At 38.5% G+C, this 22,183-nt stretch overlaps 2 protein-coding genes, 1 long non-coding RNA gene and 1 other non-coding gene across 8 annotated transcripts in view; 2 read left to right on the top strand and 2 right to left on the bottom strand.

Annotated features, from left to right (window-relative positions):
- Nucleotides 1-1,799: 1,799 nt before the first annotated feature.
- Nucleotides 1,800-3,081, bottom strand: LOC136673242 (uncharacterized). The gene is made up of 3 exons (XR_010795911.1): nt 2,951-3,081; nt 2,801-2,857; nt 1,800-2,211 (listed from the first exon to the last, which is right to left on the bottom strand). It is a non-coding gene; the product is annotated as an uncharacterized lncRNA (long non-coding RNA).
- Nucleotides 3,082-3,892: 811 nt separating this feature from the next.
- On the top strand, nt 3,893-15,747 carry pabir2 (PABIR family member 2). 2 transcript variants are annotated; one of them, XM_066649926.1, is made up of 10 exons: nt 3,893-4,866; nt 5,578-5,656; nt 5,761-5,814; nt 6,761-6,804; nt 6,910-6,964; nt 7,332-7,433; nt 7,531-7,616; nt 7,735-7,796; nt 8,216-8,318; nt 13,782-15,747. In XM_066649926.1, exons 1-10 carry the CDS (start codon nt 4,742-4,744, stop codon nt 13,915-13,917), a joined length of 846 nt encoding a protein of 281 aa, XP_066506023.1. In that variant the 5' UTR covers nt 3,893-4,741; the 3' UTR covers nt 13,918-15,747. The 2 variants fall into 2 exon arrangements, with proteins under 2 accessions (XP_066506023.1, XP_066506022.1); XM_066649925.1 differs by having other exon boundaries at nt 3,896-4,866; nt 7,732-7,796.
- LOC136674217 (small nucleolar RNA U109) lies at nt 7,091-7,249 on the top strand. Its single transcript, XR_010796021.1, has one exon. It is a non-coding gene; the product is annotated as a small nucleolar RNA U109 (small nucleolar RNA).
- Nucleotides 15,748-16,319: 572 nt separating the features above from the next.
- Nucleotides 16,320-22,183, bottom strand: part of mospd1 (motile sperm domain containing 1) — an 11,872-nt gene continuing 6,008 nt past the window's right edge. Inside the window, exons 4-6 of one of the 4 annotated variants that reach the window (XM_066649929.1) lie at nt 21,042-21,274; nt 20,359-20,520; nt 16,320-17,139 (exon numbers count right to left, since the gene is read on the bottom strand). In XM_066649929.1, the coding sequence (XP_066506026.1) occupies nt 17,108-17,139; nt 20,359-20,520; nt 21,042-21,274 (427 nt within the window). In that variant the 3' untranslated portion in view covers nt 16,320-17,107. Of the gene's footprint in view, nt 17,140-19,267; nt 20,521-21,041; nt 21,275-22,183 lie in introns of those variants that run through there. The other 3 variants (XM_066649930.1, XM_066649928.1, XM_066649927.1) reach the window with 3 other exon arrangements.

The following is a 22,183-nucleotide window of genomic DNA, read 5'->3' as shown; positions in this document are numbered from 1 at the left end:
AGGAAAGATATAAAGTGACCGAAGCGCAAAAAAAACCGAGCTGACAGATTGAAGCTCTCGGACACTGAGCGTCTAAACTCTAAACCTGGTTTGTTCTCGGCGCTCGGAAACGAACAAAAGCTGTTAAACAACAGTAAACTTACAGCATGGGAGCAAGGGAAAAAAATAGCGAAAAATATTACCCCGAAAATCCCAGAACTTACCTCCAGTCCAATCGAAAATGGCGCCGAAACGTGAAAAAAAAAGTCCGAAATTTCATTGTACGCTCTCCTGCAAAGCTTTGTGGGAGGAGAGCAGCAGCGGCGTGGCACCAGAGGCAAGAGACTCAAAACAACACAGTTCAGCACACTACAATACAGCACAGCACAGAGAAGAAATGTACAACCGTGTAAAGCACTTTAAAAAGTAAAACCTGATCAAAAACAAAAAAAAAAAGCACAGTTCAATACAATAAATCATGGTACGAAACAGACAACACAGTACCACAGAAAAACATGCACAACATAGTGAAACACAGTTAAGCACATTACAGCACAGTTCATTACAACAGCAAATCACAAACACAGTTCAGTAAAGTTCAGTTCAAATACTGTTACTTCTAATGCAATTACAAGTCATCCTTTGCCCCCAACACCCTTAGACTATTACAATTATATATATATATATATATATATATATATATATATATCTTACTATCTTATATCTTACGTGTATTCCTGATACACCACATGTTCTTGTGTTAGTCACAAAGAGACTGTCACTATGTGATGCTCAAGAAAGAATTAATGTTCAAAGAAATAAAGTATACATTCAAGTTAGGCCAGGTAGAGAATGTAATTTGTACAACTTTCAAAGGTTTATTTATTATTAATTTTTTACCAGGTATTTTATTTCAGTCTAGTGATCCTGAACAATAAAGTGGGTCATCCTTTTGGGGATTCCATCACCCAGTGAATTCTCTTTGCTTGAGCACAAGCCGGCATTAGTATCGCCTGACCAGAATAATGACCTTGCAGTCGCCTGGCCCAATAACTTGTGTCTCTCATTAGAGGAAGAGAAAAGAAACTTTGTCTGCTGCCAGACAGCGGGCTATGAAGCGAGCTTTACATAAACATGTGACTCTTACATTACACATAAGCCAGTGAGCTCTGTGCAGGGGTTATATTATGCAGTTGGGTTAATGTTGGGGAGAGAGGGAAGATGTTGTGTAAGCCTCGGTCAGAGATTCAGGCAGTACAATTTAAATGGAAAAACATGAATATATTAACAGTTTTATTGACTAAATGTAGTATTATATTTAAATTAAGCTACCAGTACATGTAGTTCTTTATGTTCACCTTGATGCTTCAATTTCTCATCATATGTAGCAGGTTTGTCTAAACTCCATTTCATGGCTGACTAGAGGTCAGAAATATGAATATTTTGTTTAAATTTCATCACACTGCATCACAAAATATTTTTCTGACCATGTACAAGACAGTTAGCATTAAAACAAGAAAACAAGGCAAATAAGAAATTTTATTTAATTGACAGAAGCACAAGCAAAATAAAAACAAATCTTTAATTTATTGCCTACAGCACATTTAAAAAAGTTGGGAAACTGACAACATTCATGTTACATTTTTAAAACATTCCACTAAAAGCAGATGACTAAAAAAATTATAAAATTAGCATTAGCAAATTAGCACTGCAGACTCGCTTTCTGCTAAACAATTAAAAAACACAATTTTTAAATACAAGATTGCAAAGTATTTAGTGCTTTCATCATGTAGTATACATAATACTATAAAAAGGTTCAGTCTAAAACCACCGCTGAACGTTTATCACCTTCTTTCATGAGAAAATGTCATGATACTGTGATAAATACAGCCATATGGGATTGTCCGTACCTCTGAAAACCACTGTCAACACCATCCTGGGTACATCAGGAATGACAACATTAAACGCTACTGGACAAAGAAATACAACAATTCTGTGCAAAATACTGCTGAGTTCACTGGGTACAATTTAATCTCTGATGGTCAGAGTCAGTGGAGATGGGAGCTGTCATCCAGTGAGTCAGTTTCAGGCACACAGACGTCAAGTTCACTGTGCCAAAGACAAAAGTGACCATCCGCACTGTTATCAGCTAAAGGTGCAAAATCCAACATCTGCCATGGCATGGGTTGCATCATTGCCCATGGTAAGGGTGACACGCATGTGAGTGAAAGTCTAGAAATAGAGGTAAATGTTGGGATTTTAGAGAAACATGCTGCTTAAGTAATATATTTTCCTGGGTCATGGTAGATTTAACAAGACAAAGCCAGGCATCATTCTAAATGAGTTACAACATTGTGGATTCATAGACACACCTATCCATATAACACAGCTTCTCAAAGTAGGAGTTCTGATCTAGGATCTGTGCCTGTTGGTGTGGTCATATTAAAAAAGAAGGAAATGTGATCCTAATCAGCGCTCCTCTTCTACAAAGCTTTATGAATGTGGGCAAGAGTACTAGTGCTTGACTGGCCTTCTAGCAGTTCAGTTCTCTTTCCTATGGTGCATCATAAAGAGAAGAATCACACAACGGTATGCATATTTCCCAAATGATTAAAAAGTATAACTTAAAGGAAAGGAGATACAATACAAGTGTAAACATACCTTTGTCCCAACATAAATATGTAGGAGGCAATGGGGCATTTAAATATAACTGTCTTTCCACTGAAGTGAAAAGTGAGAATTGTTTTGGACTATTGCCTTGTGTCAGCAGTTAAACTGACAATAAAACAAACAAACAAACAAACAAAAAGGCACCCCTCACCTTAGTGCAGCGAAAATTGTTGAAGTTAGCTGTTCTACAAAGCAGTAAATAGGAAACCTGATGTAAAGAGAAGATTTTTTTTACATTTTTATCAAAATATTAGAAGTAAAATAAACTACAGTTGGAAGTGCTTTAGGCAAGGGACATTACCCGTTTAGGGCCTGCAGTAGACACGGTATGATTGTCCAGAATGTTTTGGGCTCTATTTACACGTGCTCACTCAGACTTTATTCTGGGGGCTAGTGAGTAATGTCTTGTACAAATGTTAAGGACATTTGCGTTCACACATACAGACCTTCTGGGTAAAGTCTGTATAAAATTTCTGGGTTAATGTGTACGGGTGAAAAGGACTTTGGTTAAAACCAGATCAAATAAATTGAATTCTGGGGCAACTGCAATGTTAGAGAGATGTAGAAAGAACAAAATGGTCAATAAGGAAAAAAATATATTGTATATATTTGTGGATATAGCAGAGTTCTAATTATAACCTATTCATATTTTGCAATCGGAAATACAGGTATCTCATATGTAATTACCAGAACAGAGGTACAATTCAAACGTGCTACAAAAAAAGTGTTTGGTAAATCTAGCTGTGAAGTTCAAGAGAGTAAGCCAGTAGAAAAGAAGTGCTGGAAAGGGAGGGTGTGTGTGCTGCAGGAAAGGTAAGGCCTAGGAAAACTGAATAGCTTATCTCTTTCGGTTTGGTGTTTCTCCAAGATTTAAAATCCTGAGTAAGAAGTTTTTACGAGAAACAAGAATAAAAATTGAACGCTTTCTTGTGCGTCTAGTAAATTAGTAGCTAAGGTATTATTTGCTTTAACTTCACGTAGCCTAGCAGCTGGGTTTGTTTAGAATATTAGTCAAGTCTCAATGAAACTCAATAAACTAACGGTTCCTCCAAAACAAATACGTTGTGTGTGGGGTTTTGGAGGTGCCACGCTTTTTCAGTGAAAGTTTGAGTTTTTTCTCATTTGTTTCCCCTTTATAAACGAGTTAACAACAAAGAGCTGAACACGGTGTGCGCGCAAGTCCTGGGGCCGAAAGAGAGCGAAGGCGGTACACTGTGACGTCGAAACCCAGAGCCGAACACAGGCTGAACTCTTATTGGTCACTGCCTCATTGTACTAGTTTTGAAAAAAGGTTGCGGCGCTCTGATTGGTCGAAGGTGTTGTCATTAAGCGCTTGGACCCCCAAGGGGCGGGAATATTCGGTTGAGGCTGGAGGTCCACTGCGGAGTACTAAAGGATTGAGAAGCACAACTTTGAGTGAAAATGGTTGAGGCTAATAAGTTATTTTCTCGGTTAAGTGAGGAATCGCACAGGGAAGCAGCAAAATAGCAGTCGTTGAGTTCTTTAGTCTTATTTTAGCGGTTTAGCTTTTCTCAAGCTAGCAGGCTTATTAGCGAGGAAGCTTCCCGATGATGGCCAGCTGAACGATAACGTTACCAAGCTCCACGGAACTCGTAAACAAGTTTATGCTTGGCTAAGGTATTTGAGAGCGAACAGTTTTGGGGTTTGTACTTTGAGGTTCTGTTCTGTTTGAATATATCCTACCACAACTCGTAAATGGAGACTACTTTGAGTTTTCTCGCTCCTCAGTCTTGACTGGGTTGTTGTTAGACGGCGAGGTGCTGAGCTAAAGCTAACGAGCCTCGCCGTTAGTGCATGGGACAAGTTAGCGAGCTAACGTTAGCGCTTAAGCTTGGGCTTTAAAGATGGGAATAAGCCATGGATTAAAGGAGCGAAGTCTTGTTTTAACCTGCTCCGACTGATGGCATGTAACGATAACGTTCCCTAAAAGCGTCTTAACGTCCAAAGCGCACTAGGAAGCCTCCACCTAACTGAGGCTTTGGCCCATTGACCTGCGCCGGCCACCTCACGACGTCCAACGATGTAGCTCTCCATCAAACCACGAATAACTGCGAGGACGACAGCAGCTACGATGAATAACCAAGGAATAATGTCTCAGGAGAAGATGGAGCTGGACCTGGACATCCCCTCCTCCCTCATTCAAAGCGACGGACACCTTAGGAGATCCAACAGTGAACCCATGATCAATGGCTTAAGGTTAATCCCACACTTTTTAAAAACACATTCGGGGTCCTTTCCGTGATGCAATTTGAATAACGTCTATATTTTGTGGTTTTCTCTCTCTCTCTCTCTCTCTCTTTTTTTTTTTTTTTTTAGTTTTTTTATTAATTTTTTTTCAAAGAGATGTCGCATATTAAAAATGTAAAGAGCCGTGTGTGTTTCTCTCGGAATATCTCCTTATATAGGTCAACAACTCTTATATTGGACGCAGGTTCTTTATATCAATGGAACGAGTCTCTGCACACACCCCTCATTTAGAAAAAAGGGTTATTTAGGATATAACATTGGTTCTATGGCTTTGTTGCAACTTTCAAGAGTACAAGAACTGAATTGCTTGCATGATATGAAATTGCATGCCTGTCCCTCACCTTGCTTTTTGTCCCTACAGAGCCACTGTGAAAAGTGTATTAAGGTTTTCAAACCAGTTTTATTAATCCATAAGAAAAGTGGAAAAATGGCACCACAAACCTGTTTTGTGAATTTCTATTTGAGGTTCCTTGAATTTAAAAATTTACTGTATGTTTGGTCAAAAACCAAAGGAGTCCACATGGCCTTCAGTTTTTAAAGCACCGTGGTGTTGGTAGAGCTTACACACGGACAAAGCAAAGAAATGCCAAATGCAGTCATCATCTTCAACTATGACATTAATTATTGATTTCTGATGTCTGTTAAATTTATTTTTTTTAGTGACAGCTCACAGGTTTTCCAGAGGGAGGTTCTACGGAGCAGGAGAAACAGCACCACTCTTGTTAATCGTCCCAACATGGTATGTATCATTGCGTTATTTTCAAAGTTTAGATTATTGTACATAACATTGAACTACTGTGAGAGCTTGCTTTCTTTCCTAAATATTATATGATATCATTTTAGGTCCCATCCTCCCCAGTTCGAGTTCCTAGCACAAGACTTCAAAGGATCAAACAGGTAAAGTTTAAGTGAAAGAAATGTGTTTTTTTTTTTTTTTTAATAAAGGGTATTACGAATGTTGTATTTTGAATACACATCATCACACAGTCATTGTTGTGGTTATATCTTTATTTTAAAGGTCTTTTAAATCATACATTTAATAGTTCTTCAGTTAAGTTTTAGTTGAGCCTTACTAAATTCAGTTTACTTGGTGTAGGGTCTGCCAAAGAGCCAGTTAGACTGTCACATGCTGATGTCTGTTACCTTGATTAATATACTCCGTTCAAGCACATTCAGCCTGTAAAGCCCTGTTGGGAACTGACTAAATTTGTTAGGGTGACAGTTGTAATAAAACATTTTACACATCATCTCTGTGGTTAAAAACTCTAGGCTGCATTAAAATAACTACAGGATGAGTGAATTTCCCAAAATTCTTGTAGCCCATGCCCAATATCCCATAACTTTAATTGCCCTCACCCCCAACCGCTATATCACTGCTGACTCCTCGCCTGCAGTCTTGCTCTCCTGCTTGCTGCTGCTGACAGGTTACTTTTGGCCAGCAACGAAATTTTCTACAACTTTTGGTGTACTGTGGCATAAAACACAGGCTGTGTACAACACAGTACAATGTCGCAGGTGTACATGAGTGTGTATTCTATCGAGTCTGCTTGTCAGTTCTGGTCTGCATCTGTACCCAGGCTGGCATCAGTTGTTTTCTGCTAAGGTTCTTAAGGGTGGTATTGCTCTGCTACTGATGCTGGTTTGTTTTGTTGCCATGTTGCCAGAGCTGGTAGCAATTCACAATGCACTATTACAAAAATAAACATATATTGAATTTAACAGAGGTAAATACTTGTTCCATGGCATACATTTTAATAATAACTTGTGTATAGCTTTTTTTGTTTTAATGTAATTTTTATTAATCTGCTGAAATAATATTAACAATGCTAATGCATCTCTTTAGGAGGAAGGTGTTGATGTAATGAACAGGGAAGCGGCACATGAACGGTAAACAACCATCTCTGCAGATCCCTTTTATTCATTTTGTTAACTAATGTGATTTGAAGTTAAAGACAACAAACTGATTGTTTTTTCTCCATCCATTTTAACTAGGGAAGTACAAGCAGCCATGCAAATGAGCCAGTCCTGGGAAGAGAGTCTTAGTCTAGTAAGTTGTATGCTTCACAAAACAGCAGAATGCATTTTTGTAGTTCTTCAAACCAAATTACCACTTGTCAGTTTTATTGTGAACTCTATAAATACACATAGTACTGTTGAATTAATAATGGCTTGTTTGCATGCAGTGGCTTTACAGCCGCAACCACCCCACTTTTCTCCGCCTATGAGATTGTGGTCAATAAAAAAGAAATGCATGCTAGAATAAATATGGAGTTAACAGGGCCACCAGTCTCTCAAGTACAGACTGTGTTGGTAGTATAATACTCCAACAAATAACCAGAAATATTTTGATGCTTGCTATCTATTGTGATGTGATGTGATGGACACGGAGTAAAATGAAAGTTTCATTATTGCAGAGTGACAACGACTTTGAAAAGTCGTCATCGTCTTCCCCGAAACGTATAGATTTTGTGCCTGTGTCTCCAGCTCCATCACCCACCAGAGGAATAGGAAAGAAGGTTTGTATATTGTTTTGCCAAGTGTAGCTGTGTACAAGTATTCCAACAATGATTCACGATAAATAATTATATTTCTTAACTCCCCCTCCATGAGCAGCAGTGCTTTTCTCCGTCTCTGCAAATCCTGGTAAGCAGTAATGGTCTAAATCCCAGCCCCATCCCCAGCCCAACACGTCGCTTTAGGTAAGCTTATAAACTAAGTCAAAAAGAGTTAAACTTTTGTTTTGTTTTATATATTGTAGCTTCATTTTTACTTGCTTAGTTTGTTTCAGCACATTCTTTCTACATCTGTTTTCAGCAGGAGGAGTCAGAGCCCTATTAATTGCATAAGACCCAGCATCTTGGGCCCTATCAAACGTAAAGGTAAGTAGCTTGCACTAGTTAGATTTAATAATATCTGATATTTGGTAATGTGTCTCAGTCTAAATATTTAGATCAGAAATTGTGCAACTTTGTTAGTCACCTAAAACATTTAATCATTTCATAAAGATGTAAACAAATATAATTCTATTTTCATTTCAAAAATGAAAATTAAAACATATAAATGGACTGTTTGATTTTCTTATTTACATTATTTTGAATATGTAGCATAAAAATATACCCCACAACCAGGGTAGTTTGTGCGTATAAACAGCGAAAACGAATAGTTGCTGTGCTGAGTCATTTTGCAAAGAAATCTGACTATTTCAGACGATTATCATGATTTCATGGATCATTTTGTATTGTTTCAAGTGATTATGTACACAGAATTATGAAATGACTTCTGTTTTGTTTGTTGGAAGTTTCTGGTGAGATGGAACCGGAGAGCCAGCCTAAGAGACTTTTCCAGGGAACTACCACCATGTTGTCCACAGAAACATCTCACCTACACGAACTCAGCTCCTGGTAAGTTACCACAAGTAGATGTATTTTGTTTATTATCTTGGGGATTACAAAGCTGTGCATTTTAATTTATTTGATTGGAATTGGAAAGCAAGTGGGTAGACATGGCCTAATTTCTAATCATTTTGAGGCCAAAAGTTTATATACACTTTAAAACATTCAGAATTTTTTTTTTTTTTTTTTTTTTTTTTTTTTTTTTTTTTTTTACAAATCATCCTCATATCACCATATGTTTGGTGTTTTTATTCAATTAGGGAATGTTTATTTCCACATGTCATTTCAAGTAATATTTCAATATTATTATTATATTACTAGTAATATATACCATATCAGATTTTTTTTTCTTTTCTAAAATGGGTCAAAAGTTTACATCCACGAGGTTAGTATGTGAAAGCGTGGCCATTTTATTGCTTAAAGGGGACATATTATACCCCTTTTACCCGAGTTAACATGGATCACTGTGGTCTTGATGAATCATCTGTAACATGCATTGGTCAGAATAACACAAGGATCAAACAACAAGGCAGTTTGTCCTCTGTCTATAGTTGTCCTCTGCCTTTTCAGAATGCCTGGTTTTAGTGACTAGTGCTTTAAAGGTGAATGAGCCACACCTCATATTCAATGCGAGCCCCAGATTGTGAGGAATTTAAATTCTGGGTTTCAGTTATTTTTCACTTGATTCTTTTTTTCCCCTCTTTGCTGTATTTAATCAGTGCATTTATTCCTCCATGCTGGTGTTTATATTATATTCTCCTTTCTCTCTTGTCTGTTCAACGTTTATCTTTAAATGCGGTTTAAGTGCTGTGATTGGAGATTCTCAGACAAGGAGACATGTCTTTTTGCAAATAACAGCTTATTTGTATTCACAATAATTACAACACATACGCACTCACTACACACATAAACATAATCATATATGCTATAACCACTGGATTGTAATAATAGACCCATCCCCCTTTTTCAAATATGATTTTTTGCAAACCAAATATCTGTCCAGTTGCTCACAGTTTTTGTAGCCCTATGAAGCCTGCCTGTAGACCGTTTCAGGGTCAAAATGTCCAAAAAGTGCAGTAGACATATGTTCCACAATAGAAAATTGGGCTCATAATATTTTTTTTAAAATAGCCTTTATAGATGCTGTCGAGCCTGCCATAAGAATTGTCTATTTTATTAGAGACATGACACGTCTAAAGAGTCTGCATTCTGTAATAACGCAGTAAAAAATGAGAACAATTATTATAGTATATTTCAGACTTCAGTTAGACTTTCAGACTTTCATATTTTCAGACTTCAGTTACTTTTTTGCCTAAAATTTAATTAAGCAAGGCAGACCTTTTTTTTTTTTTTTCCTCTGGGCCATAATGAAGACTTTTAATAGTCAGTTTGTCATCTTGGGTCTGTGTATAACACTTGGAAAAATCTACAAACCTTTATCCAAAAGTTGGACAATGTGCAAAATATAAATAAATATAAAATAATCTAATTGTGCATATCATTTAAAACTTTCAAATTGAAAATATTACAAAATTAATAATACATAAAGAAGCATTTACACTCAGTAAAGCAACAACATAAGTGTACTTAACACTAGACGCTGCTGTCTGTAGGACTAGCCATTTTTATGTCCACTGTTCATACTTTAAGCCGTGTTTTATGAAATATTATCTTTGTTGTGGCACAGAGAAAATGACCCAGGGTTTTGGCATTCATTCATACATTTACTCATTTATACCTTTTAATTAAAAATAATTAAATGCCTTGACGGATGGTTTTAGTAATAAAGTGATTAGGTTTGTGAGTGGGGGGAACCTATTTGAGAGAGTGCACAGGCTATAAATATTGGTAGATTGAGTGAAGCACGAGATTGGAAATTGCTGTTGGATGTAGGTAAAAAAAATAACTGCAGGTCCCAGGGTGCATTGCGTTAACTACACTAAGGCCAGATATGGTGCTGTACTCAAAGTAAACAGATAGTTTATTTCATAGAGTTAACAGTTCAATTTGAGGATACAGTAGATGAAGCATTGGAAAGGAAGAAGCTGGAGTATGTGGACTTGGTGGCTGAGGTGAGGGAACATGGGTGGCAGGTATATGTAAGACTGATGGAGATGGCAAGTCTGCCACATCCCTGCTTGTGTAGTTTGGCATCTAGGGCTGGAAACTAAGTGCAGTGGTGAATGAGTTATCAGAAACAGCTGAAAGGTCTAGTCAGTGGATATGTATAACAAAGACTAGTTGGGTAAATGCACTGTAAAGGTGCTACTGTGATTGTTGGTGATGAAGCACGTAAAGATCACATGGAACTGGTGGCACTGTGCATGCATTAACGGTGCCAGTGGGGTTAGGTACAGCCCTAGTCACCAGGGAACCCAGTGTGGATTTACGGTCGTTGATGTTTAAGGGTAACATAGGACTGTAAATCTAGCTTGGAGTGGGGTGGTTCTGGGACACCAGACTATACTGTTGAGCCTTCTGGAGGTGTAATGGGCTTAATTCAGCGAAACATGGGCACCTCTCCTCGTTTACCTAGTGACCCCTGTGAAGAGCTAGTGATACAGTGGGTGGTTTGGGTACTCATGGGCTGGACTCAATGATTATCTGTAGATGTTAAGGGTAGTTGGTTTCTGATTGGATCATAAATGGCCACAGCAACCTTAGGGTGTAGCTCTCTGATTGGAACAATAGAAATTGCATGGCTGCTGGTAGAAAGAGGGTGGACAGGGCCCTATGTGAAGCTCTAATGGACTGGCATAGGATATTTTACATCTTATCTAGGGATGCATCGATACCACCTTCCAGTACTTATATTTTATGTTCAAGTCCCTGCCTCCTATGAGCAAGCCAAGGGTAACAGTGGCAAGGAAAAACTCCCTCAGTGCATCAGGAAGAAACCAAGACTCATACGGGGAACCCATCCTCCTCGGGTTGACCCCGGAGAGCATCAGAGAACAAAACAGAAGTAAAAGTGAATTGATGACAAGTAAATAAGTTGCAGTAATGTGAAGGTAAAATATTAGTGATATGAGGAAGGAGAAGGTGGAGTGGTTATTCTGTGGGAGGTAAAAGCAGGTGCGGAGTTAATTTGAGATAAAACAGCATCCATGCATGGCCAAGCATGATACTGGAGGTGAGGCAAGGCCAGGATTTGTACAGGATACACGGGGTCAGGGGCTGGATCAGGGCAACCCATGGAAAGCAGCAGGACATCTTGAGGCATGAGAGAGACAGGAGAAAAATAACCAGTCAAAGGGGAAAAATAAAGGGGTTAGTAGGTTCATGGTAAATCAGGGGCAACATTTTCCTGCAAAAAAGCCAGGCCAGGCAAGAGAACCCAGCAACAGGTGGCAGGTGAGAGAGAGTGCAGTCTGGTTGGCAGTTACCAGAAAGCTAACTAAAAACTGTAGCTATGGTCGTATGACAGGGTTAATACAAAATAGTGATAATATGAAAAAACAGTCTACCTGAGTAGACAGAGTAACCTGAAAGTGTGTCAATAACCCAAAGCTTGTGTGAAAACATAGGTTTTTAATCTAGATTTATATTGAGAGTGTGTCTGAGCCCCGAATAGTAACCGGAAGGATGTTCCAGAGTTTAGTATCTTTGTGAGAAAAGGCTCTTCCTCCTGTAGTGTTTTTCTTAATGTGAGGAACTTGGAATAGACTCGCGTCCTGTGAACGAAGTGTACAGGGGGGTAAGGCATGAGAAGTTCAGTAAGATACTGTGGGCCTAAACCATTTAGGGATTTATAAGCTAAGAATATTTTATAGTCAAGGCGAAATTTAATGGGTAGCCAGTGTAGGGATGAGAGAACTGGTGTTATATCGTCAAATTTTCTAGCTCTAGTGAGCACTCTGGCTGCTGTATTTTAAACTAACTGAAGTTTGTGTAACGCTTTGGACGAGCTCCCTGCCAGGACTGCATTGCAGCATGAAGTTATAAATGCATGCGCTAGATTTTCTGCATCTTATGGATGTTGTATTGTATAGCAACACAGGTTGGACTAGTTGCCCATCGTTCCTGGTTGTCAGGCCATGATATGTGGCATATAATGTCATTTGGAAATATGACCACACCTATTGCGTGGTCTCCTCCTTTGTTCTTGTACTCCTCTTGCTCTCACTCTCATTGTTTCTGTATTTGCAAGTTTTCATAAAAGAAGTGTGCTTACCTGAGGTCTTATTTTAGTGCTAAGGCTCAGACCGAAGGTGTCCTGGATTGGGTGTGGCTGTCGGGAATTTTATGTATATTCAGCTCTGTTAATAGAAATGTCTTACCCGTTATTGTAGGAGCCTAAAACAATGTTTAGTGGTAAGGAAGTTTGTTAGAGAATGTAAAGCAAATTGTTTAAAGGGGATTGTCCCCCCCCCCCCCCCCCAGTGAATGTGCACTATAATTTGTGTATTCTGAGTGTGAACTAACTCACAAACAGTACACCTTGTTTCCCACTCTTGCTTGACTTGGGGTCTCTTTGGTATGTTGTCAGTGGGCGACAGGTCTGAACTGCAGACCGTCCAATTTAACACTTGGAATACAAAGCCATAATGTTGTAATACATGCAAAACGTGGTCTGCCAATAAAAGCAGAGCCTTCTCTGACCCTAAACAATTTAAACAGTGTTATTTGGATGGCAGCATGTGTTGCTCCAAAACCTGTATTATATATTGTTCAGCATTTATAGTGCCTTCACAAATGTGCAGGTCATCCATGCCATGTGCAATGAGGCACACACTCACCACCTGGCTTTGGATTGTGCAGTGACCTATGTCCAACTCTGGCCAGGAAGTATTCCTGAGCCCCAGTAGTCGTTCCACTACACAATTGTCTTATGGTTCAGCCCACAAATTTATGGAATTGAGATCAGGACTTGCGATGGCCATTCTAGTTTATTCAGCTGGTTGTACTTATGTAATTTACAACTTTGGGTGCTTAGAGTTTGTTGCCACTTGTGACTAGTTTCAGTTTACTGGCTGAAGCTTTGAAGTGTTGCTTTGGTACTTCAAAATAATCCTCCTTCCAGCAGCCTCAACCCCAGAGACTTTTTATTTTTAATTACAGAAAAGAATTAAAAATTACAAATGGATAAAATGATGTACTGAAATTGTTCCTTCATTCATTTCAGCTTTGATTACTTGGCTTCAAGCAGGATGTAGTGTTCAATAAATCTGTAGATGAGAAGACCTTGGACATTGTATGCTCTCCCTATACCATTTATTAAGTGAATATTTTCTTTGACATAGATTTTTTTTGACATTCTTCTGGAGCCTATGAGCAGTATTTTGAGTTTAGCCTTATCTTCCAGATCTTGCCTTGCCAGGAATAAGATGGTGTGGCCATTTTAGATTATTAAAGCTAGCTTAAAGCTCTCATTGTCCTTTTCATACCTTCTTGTATATCGCTGGTGTCTTAAGGGGTTTGAGTTGCTACTGTGGTCTTCTTAATCCTTAATCGGATATTCTCTCCCACTAGCCTGTCCTCAGACCTGCTCGATGGAAGCCTCAGCAGTGTTGGCTCCTCTTCAGGCTCTCCTGCTAAGATGGAGGGAGTGTCACCTTCGTCCAGCAATTCTCCCTTCACGTCCCTCCAGGACCTCTCCCCCAAGTGAGAATGTATGAAACGCATTACACGGAGGTCAGAAGATAAGGGAGTCCTGCCCACTGCATACATCTGAGCTTCTGTACTAATCCTCTACCTTCCCAACCTTGCTTTTGATTTGTTCTTCAAATTCTCATGGGGTTTGCTCTCCAGTGGGACAATGTGGGGAAGCCAAGGTGGGTGTTTTTATTAAAGAAAACCAAAGCCCTGCAGATGATATTTGTGTGGACAGTACCATCAGGGTGATGAGCAGGGATGAAGACTGTGGATGCTGTTTGCACCAGCTGCTATATAAATATGAAATGGGTGGACCGTAGCCCTGCCATTTGTGTATGATTTTTGTTACCGTAGTTCTCTTATATTAGAGGAATGCCACCATAAGTATATGACTCTTAGAGAGTGAAATGTTCCCTCTCATAACAGAACCATTGGTTTGCCCATGGGCTGTTTCCAAGACTATTACAGTAGGTTTGTACTTGGCATAAGCAGATTGCCAAACAGGTATTGTGTTTGGAAAAAAATAACTTATTTTTGTTCCTATTCTTTGTAAGTATGTACATAAAATGTGATCATTATTAGCTTCTCATTTATAATCTGCATGGAAATGAATGTGTGCACAGTGCTTGACCAGTTAACTGACAGTCTGGATTTTACTGGTGGTGCAATTGCACTTGCACATGTTTGCAATCTACTGAGTGGTCAGCTATAAAGGTTGTCCTCTCTAGATATTTATGTAGTTTAAGAGCGTGGGTGACAACATGTATGAGAATCTATTTATCACACAGTGCTTCATTTACATTTATTCTAATGAAGTAAACGGTTGTTGTCAGCTGTTTAGGTGTTGCAATGAATGTTGACAGAATCAACATGAAGGGGATGGTCACCACTAAGTCCAGGATTTGAACACTACATCACATTTCTACAGCCTGTGTTGTAATTTGTCTTCAGGTATACTATCCTAGGATATGGTTTATCCTCCTCATAGCTTTAGGGGGGGAAAAAAAAGCAGAGAAGCTGAGCTGTGATTGCAGTGTATTTACTACCCTTTAAGTGCTCAGTAGCTTCACTCTTTCATTTGCCTTTAGAATATTGCACCGTGTGACGGTGCCATCCTTGAATTTATGAAAGGGATTTTTCTTTATTCTATGCCTTTTTTGATGGGGTGGACTACTGCTAGGCACTGCAAAAGGAAAGCCTGTGCTTAAATCCAGAAGCAGTTTATATCAATAGAAGATTGAAGAAAGATGTTGTTAAGAGACATTTTAAACTCATGACATCTCCTTGTAAAGAGATTTGTTTCCATGGGGAAAAGGTCTACTGATTCATAAAATGTAGTGTGCCATTTAAAGGTCTGTATATAAGTTGTGCAAGTTGTTATTAATTTAGGCTTTGTTTATTTCAGTAAATAGTATTTTTTGTAAATGGTTTTATAAAAGAGTTTCATTTGGAAACCAAAAGAAATGGCTTTATTTCCTCAGAGCATGGTGTGATGCATCATTAATTCAATTTTTTTTTGCAAACAAGGAAGTGATTGGAATATATAATTTTTTATTATTATTATTTTTTTTTTTTAATATAAAGTGAACCCAACCTCATGTATCAAGTGACTGATGCAAAACCTTGATGTACATCCTTTCTCTGAATGTCCGTCTTTGCTAACAAAGCAGTTAGTGGGTTTTTAAGTCCCCTTTCTGTGCTGTATAGATGGTTGAAGTGTTTGTGGTTTGCTTTAATAAAAAGTGTGTGTATATGTACACACACACCTTTTTTTCTTATTATTATTATTTTTTTTGGTCCTGTGGATTGTCTGAGCTTTTATTTTACTTATGCTGTCCTCTAGATTCAATGAACTGAATATTTTTAAAAGTGTGAACCTAAGTTTGTTTGAGTTTGGGTGCTTACATGATTAAATCTGTTGTGCTCTGCTCTAAATCGGATAAAAAAAATATCTTGTCCCCTTCATATCAGTGATCTTCAGATTACGAAATAAATTATTTGTCCTGCAATTATTGTTTTTATTAGTGGTCTTTTAATGTTCTGAGTTTCTCCAAATGTAAATAGATTTAATGTACATTAACTCTATATATTTTTTATTTAGTGTTTTGCCAGAGTTCCAAATATGACGTATGTAAATACTGAGTTAACAGGTGTAAATACTTTCTTACAAAAAAAGCTAGGGTATTGAAAGGTAATTATTTACAATGTACAGTTGCATGGATAAGTTTGAAAATATCTGGTCAAATTCCATTTATAAAAAAAAAAAAACAAACACAATAAGACATCTTTGTTTCTAGTAGCTCTTGGTTACTAGGAACTTGAACTAGACGCTACCAAATACATCCGTGGTACTACCTAACTTGGAGCATGAACCTCCGGAATAATCAAGCCAGCAGGAAAAATACATTAAACTAGGTACCATTTTTAAAAAGCACATCTTTCAAAATCTTAATTTAAATCAGGAAATCTTCCACTAGAAACTGTTGTAGCACTCAGACAAATAGGAACATATGGTGATGACTCATAACTTCAGTGTGCAAAAATAAAGACATGCAAATGTAGGTTCTATTGTTATGAGATCAAATTAAGTGTTAAGACAAACATCTTAACCATCTGAAATCTGCACATACCTTGAGGGTCTTAAATCCCACCATCTCACTGTGTGTGAATACAAACTAACCTTGTTCTATATAAATGTCTACTATTGTAGGTATTTTCTCACATACAGGAGTAGATCATTGATCATGACCAAATATGGGGTGATACAAAACATCTGTCATTGGTAAAACGTTAAGACTCTTCAATTGCAGCAAGACATGCAACTTCATTTGTGTTCAACATTCCGTTGAAAAGACAGCAAACAAAATGGCTCAAACACCAAGGATATGAAGTAAAACAATACATTTAATTTAATGTATCCTTATAGTTCTTCACACAACCCCTTTCCATGTCCCCTGATGGTCAGCTCGCCTCAGTTGCCAGCTTGATCATTGCTTCTGTTCTGGTCAGAAGTCCAGAACACCCCCCTCCCTTTGCCCCCTGGATTTCTGCATCTTTTTGTCTAAAAGTTTGTAATGTCATTACTTCCTGTTAAGAAGGGTGGCTTTTCTTTTTTCCTGCTTGCTCACCCCTCTCTCACAACTCTTCTGGTTGTGCAAATGTCTCTGTTTCCCCTCTTCTCAGTTCCTCTGTGCAAAGCAACACTATGTGCGGAGTATAACCATTGTAAGAAGACCTGTGCAGGAAAAGAAACAACCAGAAGATGATGAGTAACGGAGGGTTGTAGCGATGTAAAATAATGTTGCATATTCAAAAGTTTGGAATCCATTTTCAAAAGTATAAAACCACTATGGTTAAGAAAATATTCTAGAATGACATTGAAGATACAGCACTAAAATGAAGTTATAATACAAACATTACTTTTCAAAGTCAAATAATATACATTTTATTTACAGAACAACTTTTTATACATAAAATGCAACTCAAAAGACAAAAGGAGCAGAAAACATTTCACAAAATATTTCCAGGAGAAAAATAACAGACATAATGGTATATATTAATAATCTAAAAATATCAATGTTTATAAATAAGCAATAAATCATTCATTCATTATCTGTAACCCTTATCCAGTTCAGGGTTGCGGTGGGTCCAGAGCCTACCTGGAATCATTGGGCGCAAGGCAGGAATACACCCTGGAGGGGGCGCCAGTCCTTCACAGGGCAACACAGATACACACACATTCACTTACACACTCACACCTACGGACACATTTGAGTCACCAATCCACCTACCAACGTGTGTTTTTGGACTGTGGGAGGAAACCAGAGCACCCGGATGAAACCCACGCGGACACAGGGAGAACACACCAACTCCTCACAGACAGTCACCTGGAGCGGGAATCGAACCCACAACCTCCAGGTCCCTGGAGCTGTGTGACTGCGACACTACCTGCTGCACCACTGTGCCGCCCAGCAATAAATCAAATTAAGAAAAATAAACTAAAAATAATAATAGTTTAAAAAGGAACATATTGATATATTAAAATATATCAACATTTCAAACACAATAATAAAACACAAAAATAAGTGCTAACATTAAAGGAATATAAACTGAAATTAAATAAAATTGGCTAAAGTGCAAAAAAAAAAAAAAAGTTTAAACATTTTAAACAACAGGAGCTTAAAGAATATTTATCTCCTCTCCTCTTTTCTTCAGTGTCTAATCTGGAATATGGAGATGGCTAGCACTGATCTTTAAACACAATCTGAACATCTTCTGCCAGTCCCCCCAAGATGTATGAAGGTGCTTTTTCATTAAGAGATTTACTGGTAATAACTCGTAATACAGTTTTAATATACTTGCTGTGCACTTTCTGAAAGTTTTTGTACCTGTAGTTGCTGATACAGCAATGCTTTGCAGTAGTTAAGGAGTAAAATTCCTGGACCATTATCTTGCATCTTGCAGACAGAGATATATTCATGCTACTCATGCTACATTCCTCTAGTTGTAGAATGTATTTTAAGCAATATTATTAATTAAAATAATGTATTAATTAACAAAAAATAACTTATTGAAAATATTTAAGTTTATAAATTACACATATATAGGGCGGCACAGTGGCACAACAGGTAGTGTCACAGTCACTCAGCTCCTGTGATCCAGGTTATGGGTGACTGTGAGGAGTGTGGTGTGTTCTCCCTGTGTCTGCGTGGGTTTCCTCCAGGTGACTGTGAGGAGTGTGGTGTGTTCTCCCTGTGTCTGCGTGGGTTTCCTCCGGGTGACTGTCTGTGAGGAGTATGGTGTGTTCTCCCTGTGTCTGCGTGGGTTTCCTCCGGGTGACTGTCTGTGAGGAGTGTGGCGTATTCTACCTGTGTCTGCGTGGGTTTCCTCCGGGTGACTGTCTGTGAGGAGTGTGGCGTATTCTACCTGTGTCTGCGTGGGTTTCCTCCGGGTGACTGTCTGTGAGGAGTGTGGCGTATTCTACCTGTGTCTGCGTGGGTTTCCTCCGGGTGACTGTCTGTGAGGAGTGTGGTGTGTTCTCCCTGTGTCTGCGTGGGTTTTCTCCCACAGTCCAAAAACACATGTTGGTAGGTGGATTGGCAACTCAAATGTGTTCATAGGTGTGAGTAAATTTGTAAGTGTGTCCCGCCCTGTGAAGGATTTGCACCCCCTCCAGGGTGTATTCCTGCCTTGTGCCCAGTGATTCCAGGTAGGCTCTGGACCCACCGTGACCCTGAACTGGATAAGCGCTTACTAACAATGAATGAATTAATAAACAAATTATACATTCAAAAACTCTTAATCTCAGTTTTGAGGTTAAAGATTTTTATAAAAATATTATCTGTAACTTGACCTAAAAACACTTAAGTAGACTTCTACTGCAAACAAATAGTGTATATCATCACTTTATATTTACATACATTTTGGAATATTAAGATAAATATCTAAAAATAAATTTAGGCTTAAAGATTACCACATGTAAAATAACGAAAACTATTCAAGTCGCAAATAATTGCAAAATTTTGAATGGTAGTGTACATAATTAATGAGAATTATATGAACAACTGTGTAACCTGTCAACTATGTTGATGATTGAAGGTGGCCAAATGTTTACGTACACCTTGGCCAAAGAGGTCAAAACTTTCACACATTTGTTTTTTTTCCCAGATGTTTTCCCACATGTCATAGTTTCAAATCAATAGCTAAGAGGCTAATTTATATCTACTTCTAATTTAAGAGGTGGTTGTATTTGAGCACATTTTCCTTTCAGTGGAAAAGCACAATTCAAAATGCTGTGTAGACCAGGTCCCTGTTCCGTGTTTGGGAAACCACTCCTTTCTGACTTTAATCAAGCACTTAGGGCAGGTGAAAACTCCTCACCACCAGTCATTAGACCCAATTAACTGGGTCATGTGCCCAATCAAGTAAATTTTAGCCTGGATTGTGGTACAGAACTACAGGACATGCCAATCAGATTGACAACATACAATATCTGTCAATCAGTTTCAATCAACATTACATTTCCCATAATGCCCCAACATTTTTCCAAAAGCTTGATCAGGTAGCGCTTTCAGTCAGTGGCAGTTTTATTCAGTTTATTCATTGTAATTAATTCAAATATGATATTGTAATTACAAGCTTAAATAAATCTATAATTGATAGCTTTTTTTGAAGAATACCTCTGCTATAAATGGTACGTATGATAATGTGCAACATGATGGAATAAAAAAACAGAACAAACCAAACAAACACACAAAAAACAAACCCAAAAACATATATGTTTAAAAAACACTACGAGGCAACTGAATATAAATGGATGTGTTCATTATGTTTAAAGAAATACTCAAATCTTCATCTTACCACTGCTAATCTATGTGTACCTAATTTTTGATGTTTTTGAATGATGATATGATGATTTATGTGTGCCTCTTTTGAGATATTGTATTTAATTTACCTAAAACGTAAGCAGCTACAAGTTTCTTGTTAACACTTAAGTGGAGGTAGACAGGCACTGTGGACTCCTGTTCTCCCAGAGTTGGGAGCATGAGGGCAGCCATACACACCAAGCCTAACAGCACAGTGAGGAGACTGGGGCCACTGGACACCGCACGATTCTCTGTCAAACACACACACACATTTATAAATTGTTTTATTTGCATGGTCTAGAGACCCTGTTCTGGTCACTTAATGTCAAGAACTTATCTGTTAATGCCACCCAGCGACTGAAAAGAGAACTGCTGTATCAAAAATACTGACGTGCATTTATTTTATCATCACTGCACTGGATATGAAGCTTATCCAGAGCATCACATTTCACATTCTGTTTTTCTATGAAGAATACACAGGCCGCGCAGATGCTACTGAATGCTTGTGTCAGCAAAAAAAGGCACCTCAAAAGTAGGTGAATTATAAGGGGTGTCTACAAATGTTTAGATATTAAGAGTATTCACAAGACTAGTTTATTGTCTATATTGTACCTTTGCGCCCTACTGCATGTTTAACAAGAAAATAAAAATGAAGCAACATTTATAAAAGCAAAACAGTACGTCTCATTACAGTATTGATTAAAATCTGCCTGTGTACATGACTCATGGGACTAATCAACATCCTCAGAGAAATAAAGCAGCATCTCAGTACCTGATTGGAATGCGGTCTGCTCAAAAAACACGCTGTCAGCCAGTTGTTCTTTCATCCTGCGCTCCTCCTCCTGGGGCCGGGCTTGAGACTGCTCTTGGGTGGAGGAAGGCAGCAGTGTGGCCATCACCTCCTTCCTGCCCAGGGCCTTCCTCTGACTCTGCTCAGAAACCTGCAGTCTGAACTTATCAATCACACCATAGTGGCAGGCCCGCACATCTCTGTGGCGGATCACACTATACCGCGGGGGAGCAAACAGAGAGAAAATTATGTGACTTTAGAAAACAGGTTGGCAAAAAATCTGAACCTCTTATACCAAGTGTATTCAATCAGCCAAGTCTTGTTTGTTTCCTAAAGTCTGCTTTTCAATTTTGGTACTGGAAATATCAGGTAATTTTAATTTAAAAGAGTAGAAGAGTTTAGCAACCAGTTAGCATCCCACATTTGCTTAAAAACACATAGAATTACAAACTAAACCATTGATACATCTATTGTAAACATGCTTATTTGCCTTTTACAATGCTGCTGTGCTGCTGTCTATTCACTAAGAATTCCTGGTTTTAAAGTCTAGGAAAATCCACTTTTTCAAATGTGTAAAGAAATTAAGAGCTTTAGTGTTATTTGGGGTGAACACTTATAGAAAGAAATTGTGGTCTCTGGGTAGAAGACAGAATATTGAAATTCATTCATGCATTCATTCATTCATTATCTGTAACCCTTATCTAATTCAGGGTTGCCGTGGGTCCAGAGTCTACCTGGAATCATTGGGCACAAGGCAGGAATACACCCTGGAGGGGGCGCCAGTCCTTCACAGGGCAACACACACACACATTCACTTACACCTACGGACACTTTTGAGTCGCCAATCCACTTACCAACGTGTGTTTTTGGATTGTGTGAGGAAACCGGAGCACCCAGAGGAAACCCACCCGGACACGGGGAGAACACACCAACTCCTCACAGACAGTCACCCGGAGCGGGAATCGAACCCACAACCTCCAGGTCCCTGGAGCTGTGTGACTGCGACACTACCTGCTGCACCACCGTGCCGCCCAGAATATTGAAATAAATAAGTAAATTATAAACTTTATAAAATAACTATGCTGTGTGGTTCAGTGCTGCACTATGGAAAACCACTACTACTA

This window comes from Hoplias malabaricus, chromosome 17, assembly GCF_029633855.1.
Source record: "Hoplias malabaricus isolate fHopMal1 chromosome 17, fHopMal1.hap1, whole genome shotgun sequence".
Lineage (NCBI taxonomy): Eukaryota > Metazoa > Chordata > Actinopteri > Characiformes > Erythrinidae > Hoplias > Hoplias malabaricus.
Note: the sequence above shows the minus strand (reverse complement) of the source record. Positions and strands in the feature narration are given on the sequence as shown.

Bases quoted from the DNA above. Each gene is read 5' to 3' on its own strand.
- pabir2 (XM_066649925.1), top strand. From the start codon at position 4,742: ATGAATAACCAAGGAATAATGTCTCAGGAGAAGATGGAGCTGGACCTG. The intron at 6,805-6,909 runs GTAAACAACCAT...CATTTTAACTAG, and splicing joins AGGGAAGCGGCACATGAACG to GGAAGTACAAGCAGCCATGC. The intron at 7,617-7,731 runs GTAAGCTTATAA...ATCTGTTTTCAG, and splicing joins AGCCCAACACGTCGCTTTAG to CAGGAGGAGTCAGAGCCCTA.